Source organism: Passer domesticus, chromosome 5, assembly GCF_036417665.1.
Source record: "Passer domesticus isolate bPasDom1 chromosome 5, bPasDom1.hap1, whole genome shotgun sequence".
NCBI lineage: Eukaryota > Metazoa > Chordata > Aves > Passeriformes > Passeridae > Passer > Passer domesticus.
Window position 1 is genome coordinate 69,898,649 of NC_087478.1, and position 24,944 is coordinate 69,923,592.

Below are 24,944 nucleotides of genomic sequence, written 5' to 3' on the forward strand. Positions count from 1 at the left end.
TTCAAGTCTATAGAAATCCATTAAAAATTAAAATAGACATTTCTTCCCTATTTCTTCCATTGTTTTTAACTACAAAAAATTTAAGGAAAAGTGAAAAAACATGCAGAAATCCTTTAAAAAGAATGTTGTGAATATGCCCCAGTGGAAGAACCTTCTTCGTTACCTCCTGTAATTGTTTTATCCCCCAAAAATCTGCTAGCCCAGAACACTTACCTGGCTAGAGTGAGATATATAAACATATATAGAGATATATACAGAGAGATATATTTTCTTATAGTGAAGAGGAATTTAATGTTTTTTCCTCCCCGGTTGTTCTAGGGCTTTCAGCAGAAATTCTCCTTCCACAGTAAAGAGATTGTGGCCATCAGTTGTTCCTGGTGCAAGCTGGCGGTAAGTGGAAAATACTTCAGGAGACTGGGTTTAACTAGGAGTGATTGTGGGGGTTTTTTGTTTGTTGGTTTAGTGCTTTTGTTTGTCTTGGTTTGTTTTTACTTGTGTCTTTTTATTGTAATTTTTTTCCTAAGAAGACATGGCTTAGGAAGATAATCTTTAGCTACATCTCCTAAATCTCCATACATTGAAGAACTTGAAGATGATGGAGTTGGGAATATTGCTTCAGTTTTTGTACCATCACTCTCTTCTTCTTCTCCAGGCTTCCCCTTTGTCTTTCTTGACTCTACTCTTTCCCTCTCTTCCAGTTTCATAACAAAGTCACCTGTTTCATGCTACATCACATTGAGGAGCCATGTTCCCTGGGGGCTCATGCTGCTGTCATTGTGCCTCCCACCTGGATCATTAAGGTGAAGAAACCTCAGGTAACTGCATGCTGTCTGTTTCTGAAGCTGTCTGGCTGTGCAGGGCCTGTCTGGCTGTGCAGGGCCAGCCTGACTTCTCTGCTTGGTCCTCCATCACCAAGGCATGCTTGTTCAACCCTGCCTCTATCCCTGAAACCCAGCATACATCCATGGTGGTTATGAACCTGTATCCTCCTTCCCCTCCATCAAGTCCTTTAGTGAATTTCCCTGTTTGGGATGATTAGCAACAAACATGACTCGTTCTGAGCTAATTCAGCTCAGAGTTGTTCCTGTAACTGTGAGTTCAGCAAGCATACTGCAAGATATCCCGTGTGGTAGGCAGTCAAGCATGTTTCATTAAATAGAGCTGAGCAAATACAGGGAAAAACTTCACAAACATTGACTTGAACTGCAGTAAGAATTGGCTGTGTCTGGACTGGCATCCCTCAGAATTTGCCTTTAATGGACATGCAAAGAATCAGAACTTACTTGCACCAGTGCTTGTTTAGTCAGCAGTAAACAAACCCACATGCTCATTGTTGCACATAACAGGCATTGGACTTCAAAGCTTTTGTGATGGATGTGGTAGGTCTTGGAGAGGGTAATTCACTGCTGAACACAACAGGGAAAAAAGGTATCCAAAATAGAGTTGGCCAGAAATTAAAAGGGGGTTCACATCATGCTAGAATAATTTTTTCTTTGAAAATCTGTTTTTACTCCAACTTGAGCTGAAAGAAACAAACACTGAACATATCAGGGAGTCAGAAATGCTGGTTAAATTTTTTATTTCAGAATAATATTCTTTATTTCAGCCCATCCTTGGGAAGTGACCTGGGCTTTTTGACTCTGCCTCATGGCTGTCAAGAAGAAGCTAAGAAGTTCAGGCTGTAGCCAAGGCACTAAGACAAAAGTCCATGAAACCAGAAGAAGGCCTAAATTGTGACACTGCCTTTAGTTCCAGTTTAGGGATGTGACAGATTTGGGCATAAGTAGGAAGCTGTTTGTTAAAGACAAGGGGCAGAGGAAATACATGGATAGAGTTACCAAAAAATCAACCAAAGAAGCCTCTGTTTTTCCCTTAGGTTAAGATGGAGCATTGCAATATTCCTAGTCACCTCCACTCTGAGAAGAAAAGGCTTTTTTGCCATTTTTAGATTTCCCCCACACTCTTTTCTCTGTTTTACTCAGTCTCCTTCAGAGAAATACTTTTTTCTCTTTTGTTGAGGAATGTTTGAGTCCTTGGCAGGGACTTAATATCCTTGACTAATTTTCAGCAACTGTGTGGTATTTGACAGATGTATCCATGTTTGACCTTACTAAAAGAAGATTTCTTCAATAATTTTAATTTTTATTTTACTTAATTTTTATTAAAAAAGAAAAAAACCCACAAAACAAACAAAAAAAAAAAGCCAATAAACCCTGATGTGTAATTTTCTTTTGATTTGGCTTTTGCCCAAAGTAGGGTATGTCTTCCTTATAATATTTGTAGAGAATTTCCTTTCTTCTCCATTTTTTTAAACTTTAAATTAAAAAATTAATCTAATCTAAGTAATTATAATTTATGGAAAAGATGTTTTTTTAAATAAAGGCTTAAAATGTTAAGCCAAAAGAAAGTAGCTGTTAGCTTTGTGTGCCTAAGTCATGAGCACAGAGAAAGTACTTGATTATTAACTAGCAATCACATCTCTAATCCTTGAAATTCATGGTCAGTAGAATGCAACACTTTATCTTCAGTAGCTGGAGCATTAAATAGATCAAAATTGTATTTAACACAGATAATGGGTACATTTCCATGAGGCTTCCAAATAGCACCCATTGGAGTTACAGGAAATGCATCCTTATTACTTTGGAATATAGTGATGCATCTTTTGGATGCATTTTCAGATTTTTTGGCAGTAGTCTAGTTTTCTTTATTGTTTTCTTAGGAAATATTTTTCCTCTCCTACTGTTTCTGGCCAGCTCTACTTCTATGTATTATGATCCTCTTCACCCTATAGAAATGTTTGGTAAACACTATGAATTATTCACATCACTTAATCCAAAGAGCACAAACACAATGTTTAGAAATTGTTGTAATTTCAATTAAAAAAAAAGAATGCGTAACCAACAATGTGTTTTTCACATATTTCACAGTCAGAATAAATATGGCTAGAAGCTTTTTGGGTATAAAATATTTCCTCAGCTCTAATTAACTACTTACATTGGTCACAGACAACTCCTGAACTGAATTCCCCACTCATATAAAATTGATTTTAGTGGTGCCTGCATCCTGTTTGTTTGTGGTTTCCTTGAAGTAAATAAGATGGTGTTTTGTAGCAAAACCTTGCTCTGTTTTACAATTTTTTATTTTTTGACTGCCACAAAAATGGTTTTCCATGCTTATTTTGTACAACGTGGGTCACCACCTTTCAAATATTAGGCTTGCATGAAGACCACACTCTGTGTCTCATTACCAAAAATGTTGAGCTAGTGAAGCATCATGGTGTAATTGGTTAAGAACAAATTTATACTAACATCTATGGTCTAAATGGGGAGCTTTTGCTTCTTACAAGCAACTGATTTAAAGATGAAGAATATTCAGAATGGTTCAAACCGTTTTGGAATTGGTGGTAGCCCTGTGTGTAGTGACCCCCTTACATGAATGTAAAACTCTAATACCTCTTCCATCTTATCTGTAATGTGAGCCACTTCTGTAACTTTTCTACTGATTTCCAGTATTTCTGTATTGTTGGCAGTGCTTTGATACCAGCTCTGTTTTTCTGGGGTTCAAAACAATTCCATCTCCTAGTTTGTGAAGCAGGTCACCCTTGTTGACTGGTGGTATTTCCTTATAGGTGAGGTTGGGTAGGCAAAGTGATGTTAGCTCTGGCAGTGTACTTGCTATATGCTTGTGTTGTAGAAGAAAAGTAGATGATAAGGAGGATCTGACTGATGGATTTACTCATTTAGTCTGTCTTCTGTTTGGGAAGACAAAGGCAGTAACTGTAAAATTCCAAGGTTTTTCTGTTCAAGGTGAGTAAATTGGTGTTTTCTTCTCTTCTTTGAGGACTGTGAACTAGTTCTAGTGAATACTTACATTTCTGGGCTTATTTCTATATTTCCTCAATTCCTGAGTGCAGCTGGCTTGTCTGATAGTGGTTTGGGAACAACCAGAAGATGGTCAAGACTGACCTTCCCAGATGCTGTTTGTTGTTAGAGTAATTTGAAAATCAGTGTGCTAAAAGCCTTTGAAAACTGAGGATGAAATGTTGCAAAGGAAAAGGTTGAAAGGTTTCATTTGATTTGTCTGAGGTAGTCTATGGCCTTCACACCATCCCACACCTTACAAGAAGGACTCCAATTACTCTCTTCATCTACCTAAGTTTTCTGAGACCTATACTGACCATTCAATAATATGAAAAATCTCTTTTTGAAGATGGACAAACTGACATCCACAAAGGAGAGGTTTCCTCTCTAGAGGGAAGTTAGGATTTACTTATTGTGCCCATTTAAAGGTATGCTTTGCTATCAGATAGCTTGCTAAATAACATTGTTTGTTTACAAAACACTCATTACCTTGTTCTGTGAACAAGATATGATATATCCATTTCTTCACTTCAGTGTGCAAAGACTGCTGATACTCTTTGGCTGTTACTCTGCTGCATGTTTTCAGAAAACCCCTGCTTATGTCTAAGCAGCTTTCTGTGGTTCATCTGCTATGGACACAAGGTTGCAATTACTGCAGTAAAGATTCAGGTTCTGTTAACACTTTAGGGGTAGGCATGTTTGAAAAAAAAAAAAATTAAAAAAAAGATGAAATAACATTGTAGAGATGCAGCATTTAGTGCCTTTTTAAGTACGGAAATGAAAATCGTTATAACCGTGAATGGAGCCTTAACCTTAAAGTGTTTCTTTAATATAGCTGTATGCCTTTTCCCACCCCACTGTTAGGTACATTATTGTGGGATTTAATGACAACTACATTTAAGCATTTTTTAAGTTATTCTTTTATAATTAGTCAGGGTTTTACTGAGCCATCTTTACCCTCGGTATGCGTGTGAGCTTTCAGCACATTGCTAACAAGAGTGTGGATAGACTAGATCTCTTCTCTGACCTGTGTTCAGGGAGAATCCTTCAGAGAATGCCCGAGAAACTGTGCTAAGGCCCCCATGGGAGGCAGCTTTGAATGTAATGCCCCCATAACTTTCTGTTGTCATCAAGACTTTTGCCCGCAGTCAATGTCACTACTGAGGTAGGGCAGCACAAGGCCGTGCGGATGGGATTGCTGATGCACTTGGTAGTCAGTGCAGTCTTTATGGTTTATCATGCTTTCAAGATCACTTTGTATCAGCATAGGGAAGATTATGAACTTCTTCTAAAGAACACTTCTTTAGGTAGTTTCTCAAAATATGGCCTAAAAGGGCAATTCCTGACATTGCTCTACAGAGCTGTCTTGTCTTCAGTATTTTCAGTAAGCAGTAAGGCGTAACTATTTCATTCTTTAGAAATGCTGAGAACTTGGGACCTTGTGTTCTATGGCAGGCTTCTCTTGGTCTGTGTGACAGAGGGCAATGCCTTTAGGTATTTCAGTTAGATAGCTGTTAGTTTTTCTTCTCAATGATGTGGAAGCATTAACTTATGCATCTGGCATGTCATACTCAAGTCTTGAAATTCTGAAAGTGGTTGATGTGTATTAAACAAAACTTAGTAGCTATTCCTGTTAATGTTGGATAGTGAGCAGGATTAAGACTAAACATCACTTTTTACAGATTTGATGATCTCTGCTTGTTTAGTGGTACATATCTGATCAAGGTCAGGACAGAAAAGAACTTTCAGATGAGCTGAATGAATCTTGTCTTCCCTCTTATATCCAGGAAAAAAACCAAACAAACAATGAACTTTGTTCTAATTCCTCATGCTAGTTTATTTCCTGGTGATAGTTAGACTAGAAGTTGAAATACTGCAAAAGTATTTAGAGTATTTCCCATAAGACAATATTTCAATTATGGAAATGGTTAGGATTTCCTGCAGGTATAACTTCAATTAATGAATTAAAATTTTAAAAAAAAACCAAAAAAAACCCCACCAAACCCCAAAACCAACCAAAATTCCCCTTTTTACTGCTCTTATCACCCCAGAACACCTTTTTGTTCCACGTCACTGAGCAGACTGTCATCTACCTGGAGAATAGACTTAACATTAGTTCTGTTTTAATAGGTTCTGCAGAAATACAAGCACTTGTACATTTTCCTATGTAGTTGTGATATTTTTATTTAAAAAAGCAACAAAAAAAATCAGCCAACAAACACCTTCTCTACTTAAATCTTTAAAAATCAGCAATTCAGTTTGTTCCTAAGCAGATGATTGCACAAGTTTCTTGATAGGCTGGAACTGACTCTATAGTGCCAGCATCATATGCCATGGTGGCCTATGTTATGTTGAGTCATAATGGTTGCCAGAGCTAAAACTTTTTGTTTTCTTTCCTTAAAAAAAAAAAAAAAGCAAACAAAAAAACATGAAAAATATCTTATTTATCATGTTTTTTTATTACATCTTTATGCAGGTGGTCTCCATACCAGGAGACGAGCCTGATTGGGCAGGAGACTGGAGCCCCGAAGGGGAAATGGGCGTCTCCTACCCCTTTTGGGAGGGTTGGCAGGTACAACATGTGGTGTTATGTGAGTCTATGGGAGCATCTGATCTTTTTTCCCCCCTCACAGCGTGGGAAAGTTTCCGGTTCCAAAGCACCAGTCTGGTCTCCGTGTGTGGCTTTCTCCATAAACGGTGGTGTGGAAGTGTAAAGCATGCAGCGCATGTAATTTAAATCTCGAGCATGTGCCAGATACTCTTATCATTCTCCAAGTGGACATGCATGGAAGAGCTTCGTCAAGGGGCTCTGTCTGGGCCTGTCTTCTAAATTTTGTTTTGCTTTTCATGTATTCTTTTTCCTTTCGATGTAGAACTCCTTAAAGACTTCAACAAGGCGAAAGAAGAGAACATCCTTTAAAAGAAAAGCCAGCAAAAGAGGAAATGAAGTAGGTATTCAAGTGCTTTGGAAATCATGCTCCTTTTGTTTAAGTGTCTAAACACGGAGTTAAAAGTTTTTTAGGCTTTTTTTTTCCTTTATTTCACTGGAACGTTTAATGCATTTTTCCCCTGGGAAATTCCATGATATTGAATTTGTTGTTAGAAGAGATAAAACTCATATGAAAAGTTTTATTTTCTGAGTTGATTTTTTTCAAGAAATGATGTACCATACTCCAGAAGGACCAGCACCCTAAAGAAAGTGTGTTCCCTTTGGATGTAAGAAATTTAGCTCCCACCCTTTTTTTCCACTAAGCAGAATAGGGATGTGAAACTGGGGTTGTGAAACCCATGGTAAGTGCACTGATGCAAGGCTGTGGTCTGGATGTGATCCGTTTTCAGATGTCTTCTTCAGGGGATCTCGTATTAAAATTGGACCACAGAGAGAGACAGCAGTTTATTGATCTATTGGTGTATTTACTATGTGCCTATGGAAGAACTTGCTTCCATATCCTTCCTAGTGGATTAATTCTCTACACAAACAGTCTCATAGGAGAGGTAGGGGGAGACTCACCCCTGCATAGACAGGGCTCTCTGGTTCAAGTCCTTTACTGCATGGTGGGAGAACTACAGACCAGAAACTGAAAACTGTCTGTGAAAGCCCAGGACAGTGCCTTCATTACTGGGCTCTGGGGTGTCCTGCAGGGGCTAAGGAGTAGGCAGGCAAATAGTTTTCCCAAGGATGTGTCATGTTGGATCTGTGGCATTTGTTCAGAGGTGGGAAGGTGGTAAGGCCAAGAATTTGAGAGCAGATTATCTACAAATAATTGCTTGTGCAACTTGTCTGTTAGATGGAATTAATGGAAAAAGTAACTTACCTCATTCTATTTTACTTTGGAAAAACTGTTTGTGTTAGAAATAACACTGTCTCTGACGTGTTAGTAGTGTTGTGTGAATAATTGTGGGGAATAGGGTCAGAAATAACCTCAAAAGAATTTTGAAATAATTGTAAGCTACCCTGAAATTATATTTCCCCCCCTCTTATTTTATTCTGTTGTCTCAGCTGGGTAAATTGCTCTCAACTGGGCACCACATTGACATGGCTGTACTATTTCCAGTACCTGAGGTAGTTTTGTCAGAGCTAGGTTGGGTCTTCTGTGTGTGCTATGCCAAAGAAACTTACGTCCCTTGTATTGAAGCTGTTTATTGCTTCTGTTTCTCAGGATAACAAAGGCCGGCCTTTTGTGATAAAACCTATCTCCTCTCCACTCATGAAACCACTGCTGGTTTTTGTCAATCCAAAAAGTGGAGGGAATCAGGTAAGAATATCAGCTGGGTCTGGATTGTGAAGTTTAACAGCAGGGTTTGTGCAAATGACTCTATTTCTTGGCCAGTCAGATAGAAAGGACTCTATGCCTGAAGAAGCCTGAAGACCTTCCTCAGAAAAGGTCCTTGATGTGGAATGGTCTTTCTACTTCAGTAGAGTTGGATGACTGGAATGGATATTTGAGTGGTTGTACTCCTATCTTCAGGTTCTTGAAAGGAATCTAAAATGATACTTTGGAATTTTTCAGATTTCATCTTTTCACAAAGAATTTAGGTTTCCAGTGAAGATTTTAGACTTTATCCAAAAATGTGGTCTAGCTTTGCTAGGAAAGGCTAATTTAAATTTCTGAATGAGAAATGACATATCCCTATGGCACCTAAAAAAATCAGCAGTGGTCTTGTACTGTACCACAGAGACCAAGCTGCAGTGACTAAAATGGAGCAGACTTCTTCCTTAGGATTCTTGGAATGAATACTTACCCAAGTGAATATCTTCCCGGTTCTGCCACTTTTTGAATATCAAAGAATTGGAGTGCCTTTCAATAAAGGGCCTTGTAATAGAAAATATTAGTGTAAGATACAACAGAGGCCTATAGAGCATGGAGAATAGTATAGGCACTGCTCATTTTCTCCCGTGTTAGAATTACAGAGGATATCAAATGAAACTGTTTAGACTGATTCAAAACAAAAGGAAAAAGCTGGTTCTTCTCACAGTTTGTAGTTCAGTGAAAAACTCATTGAATTAGGATGTGGTGGATGCTAAACACATCTGGAGGAGATATTACACAGGCTGGAGCAGATGTTTGGATGTGAAAGACCGTGATGTCCTGTACCTCCCTCTGGTTCAAGAGTTGTATGAACTGCACACAGCTGAGACTGGAAGAATACCTATAGCAAACATCACATTTCTTTTCTGTCTTCTTATACCTTTTCCTAGCTACTACAACTGCCATTCTTGGTTTGTCAGGGAAGGTGTCAGGCAGAAGAGCCATCCCTAGGAAGGGAGATCTATGGAAAATTCCTGATGTGTACCCTCAGGCCATGTCTGAAAGGCATTCTTGAATTAGAGTACAAGCTCAGCCCATAGAGTTCTTAGCTCTCTGCTACTAGTAAGAGATCCTGTTACTTTGTGTCTGGGCAGAACGTTGAAGGAAGGGATTTGAGTGGGAATATGAACTTCAGAGTTTGAGAATACAGAAATTATACCTTTAGGTGGTGGGCTGGCCACACTACATAGAATGAGGGACCATTGGGACAGTTGTACCCCACAAAGTTCTTGACTCCTGCTTCATTAGATGGTAGAGGTTACAATGATGAATGATCATTGTGGTGATAGTGGAGGCCACTGTCATTGCTTGGACGTTGAGCAGCACACTGTTCAATGCTGGAGACGGAGACTTTGGCTACAACCTTGTTCAACTTCTTGCTGTCATGGATAGCTGAGGGTGAGGTGGGATAACAGAGGTTTCTTTTTGTTGCAGGTAATGAGAAGCAGGAGAACAGGTTACTGTGGGAGATAAACCTTTGGTCTGACCCCAGCTGCCTGTTCTTACGGACCATTAGTGATCTGTGTTGTTGAAATTGGTCTATATGCCTGCATGTGCACTTCGTCCTGGATTGCTATTCTAGAGCAGTCATTTGCTATGCCACTTTCTAGTTTGTCTTCTTGTTTTGTATTGGCTTTATAAAGCACAGAAAAAAAAAAAAAAGCAGTTGAGATACAGTGAGTAATGCACACTATTTCCAATAATCATTAAACTGCTCATAACTTCCCTTCCTTTGATTTTTCTCTCTTGCCAGGGCACCAAGGTTCTCCAAATGTTTATGTGGTATTTGAATCCACGCCAGGTCTTTGATCTCTCTCAGGAAGGGCCAAGAGATGCGTAAGTAGTGGAGCCTTCATTGCTGTGCCGCCTATTTCTGGTCTGGTCAGGAAAACAGGAAAAGATCCAGCCTGGCTGGATTAGTGACTGTGTGAGGTTTACATATCCAGGTTATGGTAGCAAGGGAAGGGCTGCAGTGGGGGCTTTTGTGAGAAGAGGTCAGGAGCTGCCCCTGTGTCCAGACAGAGGCAGGTCCAGATGGCTCCAAGGATCACTGAGGATCCCAAAGCCTGATCCCAATGCCTAATGAATGAGCATTCCAGTGAGGTGAGGCTGCCTCCAGACTGTGTGTCCCTGCTGACTGAGTAACTAACTCAGCTTAGAAAGACAGTAATTGAAGAGCAAACCTCTTCCAAGGGAGAGAGTATCTCTCCTTAAAGGGCTGAGTTTTGCTGCCAAGGGGTGAGAAACCATCCTTCTGTGGTACTTGACATGGGGATACTGGCTTTTCTTAACCATCTGTTCAGAACTGCTTTCACATTTTGTAAATATGTTTTGTATGTTTTTCTAAATATTATTACTATAAATATTTTATAGCAATAATGCAAAATCAAATATTTGCCTGTAGAAGAGCAGTCCAAGTGTTTCCTATTCAAGGCACCCAAGCTTTTTATTTTTCTGCAGAAGCACCTGCACTGCTGTTCTCTCATGGTGTTTAGAAGCTTTAAGTTAAACATACATTTTTCAGAGCTGTATAATGGGGAAAAGGAGGGTTAGTTCCTCTAGTCACTCAGCTCTCTACATGTGAATGTCCCCACCTTCATTAGCAAATATTTCACGATGACATTGTATGAAGGGTGCAACTGAAGGATGAGGACTTCAAAGGGTGCTTTTTTTGGACTCTCCTGTTGATATTTAGATCACATATCCAGAGAAAGAACTCTATTACATATTCTTGCCTTCTGTGGTGTTAAAATACAGTCACTAGTTGAAGAAGCTGTCACATTATACAAGACTCAGAAATGGTAGCTCAACAAGTCATAAGGAAGAACATTAAATGTTGTTTTAAACCCTCAGTTTAAATTTATTTTCTTTAGGGTAAGAAAAAAAATGAAAGGTTTTGACCTCCCTAGAGGGAATATGAAAATCTGGGAAGTTGCTAAACTGATCAAACACTTTCCTAACATGGAGGAAGGCCTCGTTTCACATCCTAGTGGTTTCTCATTTCTACCTCTACTCATATTTTTAGCAATGAATATTTGAAAATGCAGTAAGTGGTGGTTACGCTGTCACTCAGCAAAATGCATTAAAAATGTCTGCATTACTGTTCTTACATTTTTCTCCTTTCCCCCCCTTTTCCTCCCTGGGCAGGCTGGAGCTGTACAGAAAAGTGCCGAACCTGCGGATCCTGGCATGTGGTGGGGATGGGACGGTAGGTGGCAGGGACCTGGCAGTGCCATGGTCTTTGACCAAATGATTAAACTCCTCACAGTGGTGGGTTTCCCACCTCACCCTGCCTGCAGAAGAACAGAGAGACAACATATCTTACACTTGTGACAGCTAATATTTGTTTTTCAATTTTCTGTGTGGTCTGGCCTGTGAAGAAATGAGGCCAGATGCTCATGTCCAAATCCCTCTTTCCTTTATATATAAAGATTTTGTACAGCTTAAAAGGAATAAACATTAACTTTGCTGGTCTCCTCTCACTATATACATTAGATCTGAGGGTTAACTTAGTGTCTGGGAGCCATTATATCTTAATTTCTGCTCTCTCCTGCTAGACCCTGGCAGATCCAGGTTCAGTACTTTTCTTTACAACACAATTTCTGTGCTCCTGGATAAGTGAATGGGGTCAGGTCTTAAAAGGATTTGTGCACCTTCATTTGGAAAAAAACTCTGCAGCTCACGGTCTGAAGGTCATGAGTGGTAATGGAGTTATTATAACTGCATTCTCTTTCCAGTACTTCAAAATATTTTAAATCTCAGTCTGTGCCACTGAGTGCTAATACAGTTGAAAAACTGACCTTTAATCTCTAGGGGCTCAGTTCCTCAACATGCATTTGATGACAATTTTAGCAGTAAGTATGGTAAGGAAAATGCATTACTACTCACAAGATGCAGTGATTGGACAGAACACATCTATATAGATCTTTAGGGCATGGAGAGGTCGTTGGTTTATTTTGTAGAGAGCTTAACCCCCTCTCAAAATTCACTTTGACTTGAGCTTCTGGGGGAATTTCCCCAGCTTTTTTGGGTTCTTTAAAAACCCCGGGGGTAACGATATTAATACCAATGTTTCCTCTGCAAGAATGAAGAAAAAAATCAGTGATAAGACCACTGCCTTGCTGGTATATGGAAAGAAAGACATGACTGCTACTGAATGATGAACTAAAGAAACATGAAAGGCAGTCCTTTAGCTGGAGGCATCAGCTGAGAAAAATATTTCCATCTGTTTTCTTTTCCATCTGAGGAAGGGGGAAAAAATATTATCATTAATATATTAAAAAAGAAAAGAACACAGCTACATTGAGTTGGACCATCCTATTTCCCTTTGCTGAACTGTGCGAGAGGTGGCAGCACCTTCTCATTAGTATGAGCAGCACTCCACTTCTACCTCTGCTGCTGCTCAGTTTGAAACAAATTAATATCTAGTTATTCCCAAAGCCATTACATCTAGAAATGAAAAATCTGGCTCAAATGGACTTAATGAATATGCAATGAGACCAGATGTTACCTCTCATTACTGAGGTGAATCAGAACTTTATAGTAACTTTTCCATTGTCACTTCAGGGCAGAAGAGGAAAGCTTTGCTTTCAAAGCAGTCAGGAGCTTTCTGTTTACAGGGAAATGGTAGTATGTGTAATCCTGGATTGTGCAACTAATGTACAAGGTTTAGAAGTGACCTTAAGTTAAATAGCAATGTAGTGCTTATAAATTGAAATTTGTTCATCAGTTAAAAGCATTTACAAAAGTGGTGGGTATTCTGATGCTACCTGTATCAGTGGGAGGCTGAAGCACAGATGTGTGGGTTAAGTCAGTGGTAATGACAATGACCAACTTCTTTAAGAAGTCCTGGCCCTACTGATGTTATCTTGACTTTTTATTCTGTCTCCTGTTATCAGTGCAGAAGTATAGATATTTTGAAAAAGAGAGGATTACTTACCTCTGAAAATCCCTTTAAAGACCTCAGTATTTTTGGTGACATCCAAGGTCATGAGAGCTGTAAGTACTTGAGATGGCTGTTGTCAGACAATGAACTCAAGTAGGGGATTGCATCCCAGATGAATGCTTTAATAATTGGACAATTGGTTATGATAAATAGCTGTCTGATAAATGCCATTTGTGCAAAATTAAATTTATTTTGAAGAGACTTGGAGAAAGAAATACCCTAGAATACTAAATAGCATGGTGCTTTCTCTATTTATCAGACCACCTCCTCAGCAGTTCTTCAAACTCCAGCTATTTTTCCTGATGGCCATGTTATGCTGGGTGCCTTTTGTGAAGCTGCCCTGGTTTGGATTGAGAATATCTTTGAAATCACAGTAATATTAGTTGGGGCAAGAAAAATTCAATCCAGATGTAGTCAGGATTTATTTTAAATAGGACAGTTTTCTGTCCTATTTAAAAGCTCACACTTGCAGTAGAAACTGCATCTTTGAAAACCAGCAACCAGAAAAAAAAAATCTTCTGTTAATTTTTATTAATTCTTTATCTAAAAATGCAGCACAGGTTCTTAATTTTTTTTTCAAAGTGACAAATAGTTTAAGGAAGGGTCCTTTCTTTTTGCAGCAAGAATTTCAGTCACTAAAAGTTTGATAACATCTTTAGCAACAATTTTTTTTCCCCTTTGAAAATTACCATGTAATGAAAACAAAATAATTTACAGTAATTTGTTCCTTCTGGCTAGATTTCTATTTGAAAGCTTTATGTAGTCTAGAAGAAAGATAGAAGAAATAGCTCTCTGAAATAACTAATAGCTTAGGATAGAAAAAAGACAGATTCAACGTTCCAAGCCATAACCTCCAACTCTAAGCTGTAGTCTGCCTTTCAGTCTAGTATTTTATTATTTTATTAGGTGTGTATATCTGTATATTGTGTATATATATAGATATGATGCCTTATACTGGGTGAAATAATTCAGCACAAAGGTCTCTTCTATGGGAGAGGGAGACTTGTGAACAAGTTCATGCTTGGCAGGACAAGTTCTGAGACACCATGCTGTTTTAATGTGTCTCTCATTTTCTTTCATAGTTGTTTGTCAAAGGTTGAGTTTCTTTTGACATAATAGTAATTTAAAAAAAATTAGCTTGAATTGTCCATATTATTTTTCATTCATTTTTAGATTTCTTTTACTTGATCTTCTCTGTAAAAAAGAATATGATATGATCAAAATATGTATTTTTCCCTATAATATTCCTAAAGGTTCTCCTAATTTTCATTTTTATAGGTGGGCTGGATCCTGTCCATCCTTGATGAGCTGCAACTCAGCCCCCCACCTCCTGTGGCTGTCCTTCCACTTGGCACTGGGAATGACCTTGCCCGCACCCTCAACTGGGGTGGGGTAAGGACTGGCTGGGGTACCTTTATGTGGGGGTTCTCAACTTGCTGCTCAGATTTAGTTGTGTGGGGTGGAATTTCCTTTTGGCTAAAATAGCAGGTAGGGCTGTGTCCAAAGTCTGTTTCACTCTGGCAGAACGGTTTGCTTCAATTTGCAGTCTGGGATTTTGAATTACTAATGTTGTTGTTGCAATAAAAATGTACGTAGATGAATCTGGTATTACAGGCCAAGTAACAAGAACAGTAAACAGGCTTCTAATTTAAGCATAATTTAAACTTTCTCTTTGTTTATCCTTTACTACAGCTCTGGGCTTATTCCAGGGAAGGCAGATATTTGAATTCCTCTTCTTATGGCCTTTGCCTGCTGTAGACTTGTGCACCTTAATAGCAGCTTATTAAAATGCTTGATCAAAAATTTATCGAGCATTTTAGGCATGTGTGAAAGGAGGAAGGTCTGTAGATAATTGATAACTTGATTTGTTTTCATCATCCATGGCTGATACTCTGCTCACTCTGGTGTCAGGGTTACACAGATGAGCCAGTGTCTAAGATCCTGTGCCATGTAGAAGATGGAACCATTGTCCAGCTGGACCGTTGGAATCTTCAGGTTGAGCGCAACCCTGATTTGCCCCAGGATGAGCTGGAGGATGGGGCACGTAAGGTTAGAGCCTGTTTTTTCCCATGGAAACTACAGAATGCTTATGAACCACTTTGGGTTACACTTTAGACAGCATGGGTGGGGAGTTCTGCAACTTTTAAATTTTCTATTTGCATCTCTCCCTTTGATTCTTTTCATGTGTCAGTGATTCCAGAGTTGTGCGAAAGGCATTTATTTGTTGTTTGAAACACCTGGGCATTGAACATTTATGTCAGATTAAATCCTGGGAAAAAATCCCTAGCATTTTATCAGAAAGGTCATTGTTGCTTTTCTCTAGTTGCAGGAAAACTGCCATCCATTCCCCAATCAGACAAAACTAAAAACTGGATGCAAAATTTAATTCCTTAGGATTTTGCTAATGGATACCAGCTGTTTCCTACTTTACAGTAAGGTGTAGGGTGTTTTTGTATTTAACTTCTTTCTCTGTGGGTCTCCGTGTAATCTCCACTAGTGTATCTTGGTAGTTGGAGAATGGGAAAATTTTTGCAAGGAAATCACATAGTAATTTATCCTTTGGACTGGAGATATTGAAAATACTACAAAACTAAAAAAACTTCCCGATTCTGTGAACCATTTTCTTCTTCTTGGTGATAATTTCCAGCTTATCTATTGGATGCTACAGCTGCCTGTCTACAGCCCCACTGGGTATGTGAAACAATGAAGAGGCCAGATGTGTGCCTGCCTTCCTCATGCATCCTCAACAGGATTAAGGCTTTTTCTCTGGGACTTGGCTTGCTCCTGGTTATATATGGAGCGAGAAGAACACAGCTGGAGCTTCATTTGCCATGCTGAGCTTGAAGAGCTAGCAAAACCTTTGAAAACCTTTGTGTTGGTGATATGTTAATTGGTGCAGCCTTACGGGAAATCTAAAAAACAACATAAGGAACCCTTTGATGTGTTAACAAAGACACACATATGATCATAGAGCACTGTAGGTCTAGTCGTGTTCTTTGGGCTCTTGTATCTGATAATTTTTCACAAGCCATTACTAACTCTCAGAGGAACCTTCTGCTTACATTTCCATGATATGTTCCACTTTGTTCTTAGTAGGTTTCCATGATGAACCAAGTTTAGATAGTTAAACCCTGGTGTGTTGAGAAATGTTCCATTCACGTTGTTTTAATGTATCTTTATTACCTAATTATAGCTTCCCCTAAATGTCTTCAATAATTACTTCAGTCTTGGATTTGATGCACACGTTACGCTGGAGTTCCATGAATCCAGAGGTAATAATAACTTTTTATTTCCTTAGTCATGGGGATGGGCAGTCATTTTATTAATTACAAATAGAGTTGGTTTTAACATCTGTTCTTATAATTCAGAATAAAGTTGGAACATAAAACCTTAAGATACATACAAGAAGAAAAAGTGATTGTGTTATGAGTTTCCAAGGGACTTCATGATTAAGAAATGAAAAAAGTACTAAGAAGACTGTAATATACTGCAGGAAAAAGGCTGAGAGAGAAGCTTTACAAAGTGTTAGATCTTGTGAAGGAGATAATATATGTCAGGTGTGAGTGTGGAAGTGGAGGGAAGAGAAGAGCCACAAGACTGGAAGTGGCAGGAATATAATTGTATTATCAAATGAACAGCTGTTACCTATGGATCAGTATATCATACCCTGGACTTGGTACAGACACATAGTTCTCTATGCAAGTTAAAGGGTTTAATGTCCACAAAAGTGTCAGGAATTTCAGCAGTTGTAGCACTTTGTCTGTTCCCGTGTCAGTGGCAGTTATGCCACCCGGCACAGACTGACATGTGGCTTAAAGACTGGTATGAACAGCTTTGCAGTGATCTGAACAGCTCTATTTATATGGTTTAGGCAGGTGCGCTTTTAGAAACAAACTTTGCTCAGGTGTCTACCTTCAGCTTTTGGTCATTCCAGCTTCCTATGCAGGTATTTTTTTCTGAAACACAGTCTTCCTCATAGTCACTGTCATGCTATCAGAGTGTCATTTCAAGATGAAAAGATAGCACTCTAATGCCAGGCTAAATAAAGAGCAGGATACATGATGGAATGAGCTAATGCATATTTTATGATGTTTAAGACTGCTTCAAGCTTTAGGAATAATAATGAGGGGCCACAAAAGGGCACAGGAATGAAATTATGACAGCTGTATGCATTTTTCTATGAGTGCATGTCACTCTGCATTGCTAATGTGACTGTGAATATACAGTATAGATTAAATGCATGGCTACTTTCTCATTTAATGGAGGCATTATTTAATAATGAAGTTATGAAGCCCTATAAAGGATGAATGTTATTCCAGACATGCCAGGGTTTTAAAAATTTACACGGGTGAAAAAGCACTTGGCAGAGCAAGCTGTGTGTCTGAGTATGTATGGCCAGGAGAGCTTCTGTAGCACAAGTCTTTGCTGCTGGTGTCATCCTTGTCTTCTCAAATGCTAAAATATATGAAATGAATTCTATGTATTTTAGAAAAAGAAAGCTTATAGGAATGCCTTGAAGGTGTTGCTGGCTTGTGGGTTGTATTGTTTTTCATGCGGAGTTGGGGTTGTTCTGCCTGGAGAAGAAAAGGTTCCTGGGAGCACTTTGCATAGCCTTTCAGTATTTGAAGGGGATTTATAAGAAAAATGGGTCCTGTTTCAATAGGACAAGAGATGATGGCTCTAAGGAAAAATAGTGTAAATTTGGATTACATATAAGGAAGAAGTTTTTAACAATGAGGGTGATAAAACACTGGCACAGGTTGCCCAGAGAAGTAGTGCGTACTCCATCCCTGGAAACATTCGAAGCTGGATTGAATGAGGCTCTGAGCAACCTGATCTGTGAAGATCAGGTGAAGATGTCCCTGCTCATTGCAGGGGGTTGGACCAGATGGACTTTAAAGGCTCCTTCCAGCCCAAGGAATCCAGTGGCTTGGTGAATGAAGCAATGAAAAGCAGATTATGATTTTATTTACCACAGATGATAATCCAGAGAAATTCTTAGCAATGGCAGTAAAATGTTAAGTACTTGCACAACTACAGCATTTGTGCTCTTGAGGTAATTGGCTGCATACATTTGCTTATTTGGAACTATTGTAATCACATATAGTATTAAAACAAATTAATATAATGCCTGAAAACCAAAGATAAATTGATATAAGCTGTCAGCCAATGGGAAACTTTAAGCAGTAGATATTGGTCAGCTCTTCTATTTAGAATAAGCAGTGATTGCAGTGTCTCAGAGGAACCTATATATTAATGTGGCCTTTTCCTTGCCAACCTCTACACTTTTCTTCTGACTAATCAGATTGAGACTTGAGGGTTGGATCCAAGCCTGATGCATTTCGCTTTGCTTTTTTGGGGAGTGTTCTGGGCACTGGCTCTTTCCAACTTCCTCCATTGTTATCCTTATGCTTTGGTAGAGCATGGAAGATGCAATTTACTTTTGATCCCTCAGCTGTGCAGGACAGTTCATCTACAGGAAACTTTCCCACTGCACACAGACAGAGTCCAACACATTCCATTTTTCTATTTCTTTGATGGTTTAGGAATGGTGAGGATGGAGTGAGCCTGGGATATGCACTCAATAATTTACATATTCTAATCAGCTTAAGGCTGTATTTTACTTCACAGAGTCCTTCCTCCCTACCTGTGCTCGTCTGTGTTGGCAGAAGTAGGACCAATAGGTAGAGGGACTGCTGAGTCCCTGACATCAGAAAGGTTCCTTTTCCTGTTCTAAACTGGGGCTTTAGTTAGTGGGGGTATTTGTCATAAGATCCATGTAAGGTCCTGTGCTGGGGTGTCTGCTGTCTGGAGCCATTAGGGATACTCACATGAGAGAACGTGCAGCACAGGCACTAAGTCTCCAGAAGCCTTCTGCTGCTTAGCATGGGGTGTTGAGACTCTCTGCAAAGAGCTGTGAGCTCAATAAGTGAGAGGAGATTGACTTATGCAGTTAAATTCATTGTTTGAAGTAGAAGTGACTGATTTTGAATCACCTGTGACACAGCAACAGACATAGTAACTGAGCCAACAAGCAAATCAGAAACCTCAAGCAGCTCATTCTTGCAAAATGGAGCCAAATTTTGTGAGAAGTAGTGGCTTTCAAGAGACCTGGAAGTATTGTTTTAAGTGGTCATTTGAGAGGTAATTTTGATGTGTCCACACTAATGTGATGCTTTAGCCAGAAGGACTGCCTTGGTAGTTTGATGTTTTCTCTAGAGAATCAATGAGCCAGGGTGAATAGTTGGCACCAACACTGAACACAGGGTAAGAAGGGCTGCTTCTAGAATCTCTAGATGTCACAAACAAGGAAAGCAGTTTGCAAGGAGGCTCAAGAATGAACTGTATTCTGGCAAATGTGCCTTATATTGGGAGATTAAGGGAACTCCATTTAGCTTATTGGAAAGAAAGTTAAGAGGCTATTTAATCAGTGCCTATGAGTATTTACTTGAGGAGAAGATATCTGATAGTTGAAGGCTCTTTAATCTGACAGGGAAGTATAACAAGATTTAGCAGCTGGCAGCTGAAGACTGAAAAATTCAAGATTGGAAACCGCCACATTTACATTAACAGTCAGAATAATTAACCATTAGAGGTACATTACTACTAGACTTAAAATTCTCCATCTCTTGGAGACTAATAAAAATGAAACCCGTTTCTAAATAGGTTTTAGAGTAACTATCTTTTTCCCTTTTTAAATTTTTTTCTGCAGAAATATTTGGGTAAAAATGCCTATTCCTTAGTAACTCTTTAACACATCAGAATTTAGGGGCTATTTAATCTTGTAATTTACTAATGGTTTACTCCTGGTTCAAAACATGAATTATTGTTTCATAAATTTCTAATAATTCTTACACATTTGTTCTCCATTGTTAGAAAAAGAAGTATTAAAATTCTATTCTATTCTATCATAAGATGAATAGTCTGAGAGGTGTTAAATTAACTGATTGAATTCTTGTTACCTCTTTGCTATATTTCCACTCTCTGCAAGAAAAGGGAAGGATTCAATACCAGTGTTTGAAATCTGATAGCAGAGAAAGGCACAGATGGGGGACTCACACAGAAAACATATTTATGGTAATATTTTCTATGAGTGATACACTGAAAGCACTGTAGTGCTGGCAGGGAATGTGAAGGTATGATGAATTCTACTTGTTTTATTAGGTGTTCATACTTTTATTTTTCATCCTTTCACAGAAGCAAATCCAGAGAAATTCAACAGCCGATTTAGAAATAAAATGTTTTATGCTGGGGTAAGTTGAGATTTGTCTTACAGAATGATGTTAACTTAGTTGCTTGAATGCCTTCTTAATTACCTTCCCCCTCACTTTCTCACATCAGGAACTTATGCCAGTTTATTCTGCCTGTTACAATTTCAAGTGCACTCATGCTGTTTCTGGCCACACACAGGTGTCTGTAGAAAAGAGCCTGGGGTACTCTTATTGTACAGAGCTGGGCAGGTGAGAAAAGTGCCACTCCTTTGGACACAGTCCTGGTCATATCTTGGTCCCTCTGCTTCTGGCTCATAAGCTTCTCAAGGCACTGCTCTGCTTCTTTCAGGGCCCCAGAACTGCACTGACACTGACTTTCCTAGAGGAATTCCCAATATTTTGGCCTTCATCTTTGTAGCTTTGAGGAGCAGTCTTGGTTGTAGGGTGGTGGGTAGTGCAGGGCACAAATCAGATATTTGGAGTGATTAATGGTGGGTGAATATGCACATATAATTTCCCATATAATGGCTCCTGTGCATTCAGGAGGGAAATGGACAACACTTCATTCTAAAGCCATTAAGAGTAAACACTAGTTTGATAATGAATGACATATAAGGTATTTCTAGATGATAACACCCATGTGCCTTAAATATGGAAATAAGTACGTAAGCAAGAATTGTGCTTAATGGCTCAGGATACCATTGAACTTGGGGGTCCAAGGACTTTTTTTCAATTAAGCTCCCAAAAGCAGAACTATCACAATTTAAAACAAAAACAACAACAACAAAAAAATCAATAATGTCTTCTGAGAGAGTAAGTTTGACCAAAGGAGGGCATTTTGGTAATTAGCTCTGTGGAGGGATAAGAACTGAGAAAAAAGAGTGGAAGTGCTGACAGTTCCTGCACTGATTTCTGTTGCAGGCAGCCTTTACAGACTTTCTGCAAAGAAGCTCGAGAGATTTATCCAAACATGTTAAAGTTGTGGTGAGTATAAGAAATTGTGTTATAATATTGTGGGAAGGGGGTGGAGGTGGAGGTTTGGAGAGAGAATGAGGTGAGAGTTTAATGGCTCTGTTACTTTTCAGTTTTGAGCATGACATTTGCAACACATTCCAAGGAAAGTCTTGGGAAAGTTGTTACAAAGCAGCAACACTTCTCTTGTCTGTGGCTCCATTCAGCAATTTCTCTGTGCTCTGTCACTTTGGCTTTGTAGTGTGATGGTACAGACCTGACTCCAAAGATCCAGGAGCTGAAGTTCCAGTGTATAGTGTTTTTAAACATACCCAGGTAAGCTCAAGACAGATTCTTCAAGTTATGCAAGAAAAATAACAATAGTTTTCAAAAGACACCTAACAGTTTTCATAGGCTGGATGAATGTACAGGAAGCATTTTCCCACCTCATTGAGAGCTGGCTCATTATAATGCTGTTAATGAGCTATGCAGAATGGCATCAGAGTTCAGGGTGCAGCAAAACCATTCCAAAAGTTAAATATCCTGATACAATAGAAATGCTTAACAAATACACTTTGAAAAGCTGTGCATCTAACATGCAAACAAGTAATTAAAGGGACAGATATCTGGTCTTGTGCTTAAATAGAGTCCAAGTGTGGAAAAAAAGGAAAGGGGGAGGAGGGGACAGAAATGGAGAGAGGGGAAGGACAAATATTTTAGTAGTTAAGGAATACCAAACTGCTGAAAGAAGTCAGTTTTTAACATGTTACAAGGTGTCCTTAACAAAAATAAAGCTGAGTTATCAAAAGTTGTTGGTATCCTGTTCTCTAGAACAGTAGTCTCCAAACTTAATTTGATTGTGCATTTCTGTCAGAAAAAAGCTTTTAAGCACCACGTCAATATATGTATATTTATAAATTATATACATGTACCTCTATTCTAGTATTACAAACAATATGTATGTTTTTAATGTTTGCTTTCTTATTGAAAGTAAAAGTAATCGTTTTCTTAATACGCTCTAATTGTCTTGTCAGTTGTGGAGTTTTCTTGCATGCACCCCACTTTGGAGACCATTGCTTTAGACAACCTCCTACTTTGCACAAGCAGTCCCAAGCACTTAATATTTTGAGTCCTGCACTGCAAGTTTTGAAGAAGGGGTGACTTGTTTTCATCTCTTCAAAGTTCCCCTTCTATCCCTTTCAGATCACTTTTAGATCTATTCTCTGATGGTAGAGACATGCCACAGCTGTATCTGTTCCTGCTTATGTCTCCCTGCCTCCTCAAACTATGCAACATTTTGCATTCCTTGTGCTGAGCTAGCAGGGAGAGGGGAAAGAGGGGCAAAACAGCTTTATGGCTCAACAGCTTACCAGCAGGAATCAAAGCAAATAGGGTGTGCTGCTGCTCTAGGACCTATTTCCTGATGTTTTCCCATTTTCCTCTCAGAGAGGAACCTGGTAATGTTTATGATGAGTACATCTGAGGGTGTTGTATCATCTTGGGAACAAAACGAAGAGGCTAAAAAGCTACTAGTCAGGACCCATCAGGACAAGCTGCTTTCTCCAACTGGCTCTCCAAACCTCTCTCTATAGGTATTGTGCTGGCACAATGCCCTGGGGGAACCCTGGTGACCACAGAGACTTTGAGCCCCAGCGTCACGACGATGGCTACATCGAAGTCATTGGGTTCACCATGGCCTCGCTGGTGAGTACAGGGGTGCTGCCAGGCTGGGAGAGCTCTGTGGGCAACACTGCAGAGTGCAAAATACTCCTTGTTACTGAAAAACAGATGTGTTTCCCCATAGATAAGGCCAAAGCGTGCTCTGCTGTTAAATGGCAGAGCTAAATAATTATTTTCTAATAAGAGAAGTGTTATTTACTAATAAAAAGTATTACTTCCAAAATATGCTGATTTGCATGTGCAGTGCTCTGAAGTTAAATGGCAAGATTATTACAGTAAGAGCAGTATGATAAGGAACATGAAGTCATGATTTTGCTGTGGCAATGTTCTATAATCAAATAAACACTGCTTTCTCTCTTTGGCTTTTATATTTCATTCTATGGTATTAAAAATATTTTTAAGTGTAGATGGTATATAAATATGAAATATAATATAAACTTATATGGACATATAGTTTCTGTATGCTCACCAAAAGTCTTGTGAAACTTTAGTAATAGCTGTGGAAGACTTTATTAGTATTTCTTGAGTGAATTTTATATCTCCTTTTTATTCTGCTAGAAAAAGGAAATTCAGCCAACAATTTTAATATGTCAGTGCACTTTCTTCCAATGCCATCTTTAAAGTGAACTAAAACTGAGATACCATAAAAGCAATCTTACTCTAAATGCCCTGGTATCCTGCTATGGCAGTGGCCAAACACTGTGACAGTGTCTTCAGGGAGTGGTTAAATGCAGCCAGAGTTGGCAATTTTCTCCATGCTAACACCAGTCTACCTAAGGCACTGCAGCTTGGGCTTAGTGTGCCCAGCAGAAGGCTCACAACTGGACTTGCTGTCAAGTTTCTATAGCTCACACTTAGCTCCATACCTGTAGGCCTTTGTTGCTGCTGTCTCATGTAAGCTAGTTTAAGACAAAGATAGATGAGCCTGTTTTAGCTAAACCCCTTGTTATGTGACCTGCTCGCAGTCCATATCACTTTCAGTAAATACCCATGATAATTGTGTTTGTTTCCTCAAAGAGTAAGTCAGTCAAATCTAATCTTCAAAGTAAGCAAAAGGCAGTCTTGGTCAATCTTTCCATTAAAATTTTTTCTGAGTTAAGGATACCTTCCTGGACTTTTTTTTTCTTTTTTTTTTTTTTTTATGACCAGTGGATTAGGGAAATAACCCACAAGAAAAAAATTTATTTTTTAGCCTAGTAGATTCTTGTGGAATAAAAGTGAAGAGGAGTTTAGGACATGTTTTTGAAAATGCTGTCAAACTTTAGCATGTACAAACTGACAATTTTCAGTCAGAAGATTTTTTTTTTTTGTTTTTGCCACTAACACAGTTCTAGTCAATGGAGGTGGATAGATCTCAAAAGCTACCAACAATTTTAGTTAGGGCTGAATTTAAGAAGTAGGACCCTTTGAGCTTCTGTTTCTCTTTAAAAGAAGCCTAGTTGAGAATTGTGGGTCTACAGGTGTATTTTGGTTGTGATGCTGAAGAATGATTATAACCCTAGACTGCATTGATATAATCCTAACTTGCCTTGTCTCAGATGTGCTTGTTGTACCTAAGCAGGTCTGTGAAACCAAACAAAAGAACTACTTTATAAAAAGCATTATTATATTATTGATCATATTGTCAATTGATCCATCATATTAAGTGCACAGGCCTTGACTTGTGTTTACACTGTTCTCTGTTAGCATTGCATTATTTTGAGAATTTTTTTCTGCATCTGAGAGATGAGAGTGAATTGTCACATAATAGTCATATTCATTAAAAAAATACATTTCTGCCCAAACATGTCTGCCTAGGACTTGAAGGATCTGCTTATTGTCTTCCTTGCTTAATTTCTTTGAAGTGAATTCTTTAACATGATATTTAATTGTTTTAACAAGGTCCTTCTGTTTGCTCTTTTCAGCCTGTCTAATGCTGAGGTTGACTTGATGTGTAAGCTTTCATAATAAAAAACTTAAATTTACTAATTCATATTAAGGACCATTC

At 38.8% G+C, this 24,944-nt stretch overlaps 1 protein-coding gene across 8 annotated transcripts in view; it reads left to right on the forward strand.

Moving 5' to 3' along the window:
- DGKI (diacylglycerol kinase iota) overlaps positions 1-24,944 on the forward strand; it is a 201,466-nt gene that overhangs the window by 97,717 nt on the left and 78,805 nt on the right. For 4 of the 8 annotated variants that reach the window (XM_064420908.1, XM_064420900.1, XM_064420902.1 and 1 more), the window contains 14 exons: positions 319-390; positions 699-815; positions 6,337-6,432; positions 6,734-6,808; positions 8,021-8,116; positions 9,924-10,006; positions 11,318-11,378; positions 14,394-14,507; positions 15,027-15,164; positions 16,309-16,387; positions 20,313-20,368; positions 21,248-21,310; positions 21,540-21,613; positions 22,870-22,981. In XM_064420908.1, the coding sequence (XP_064276978.1) occupies positions 319-390; positions 699-815; positions 6,337-6,432; positions 6,734-6,808; positions 8,021-8,116; positions 9,924-10,006; positions 11,318-11,378; positions 14,394-14,507; positions 15,027-15,164; positions 16,309-16,387; positions 20,313-20,368; positions 21,248-21,310; positions 21,540-21,613; positions 22,870-22,981 (1,236 nt within the window). The remainder of the gene's footprint in view (positions 1-318; positions 391-698; positions 816-6,336; positions 6,433-6,733; positions 6,809-8,020; positions 8,117-9,923; positions 10,007-11,317; positions 11,379-14,393; positions 14,508-15,026; positions 15,165-16,308; positions 16,388-20,312; positions 20,369-21,247; positions 21,311-21,539; positions 21,614-22,869; positions 22,982-24,944) is intronic. The other 4 variants (XM_064420904.1, XM_064420907.1, XM_064420901.1 and 1 more) reach the window with 3 other exon arrangements.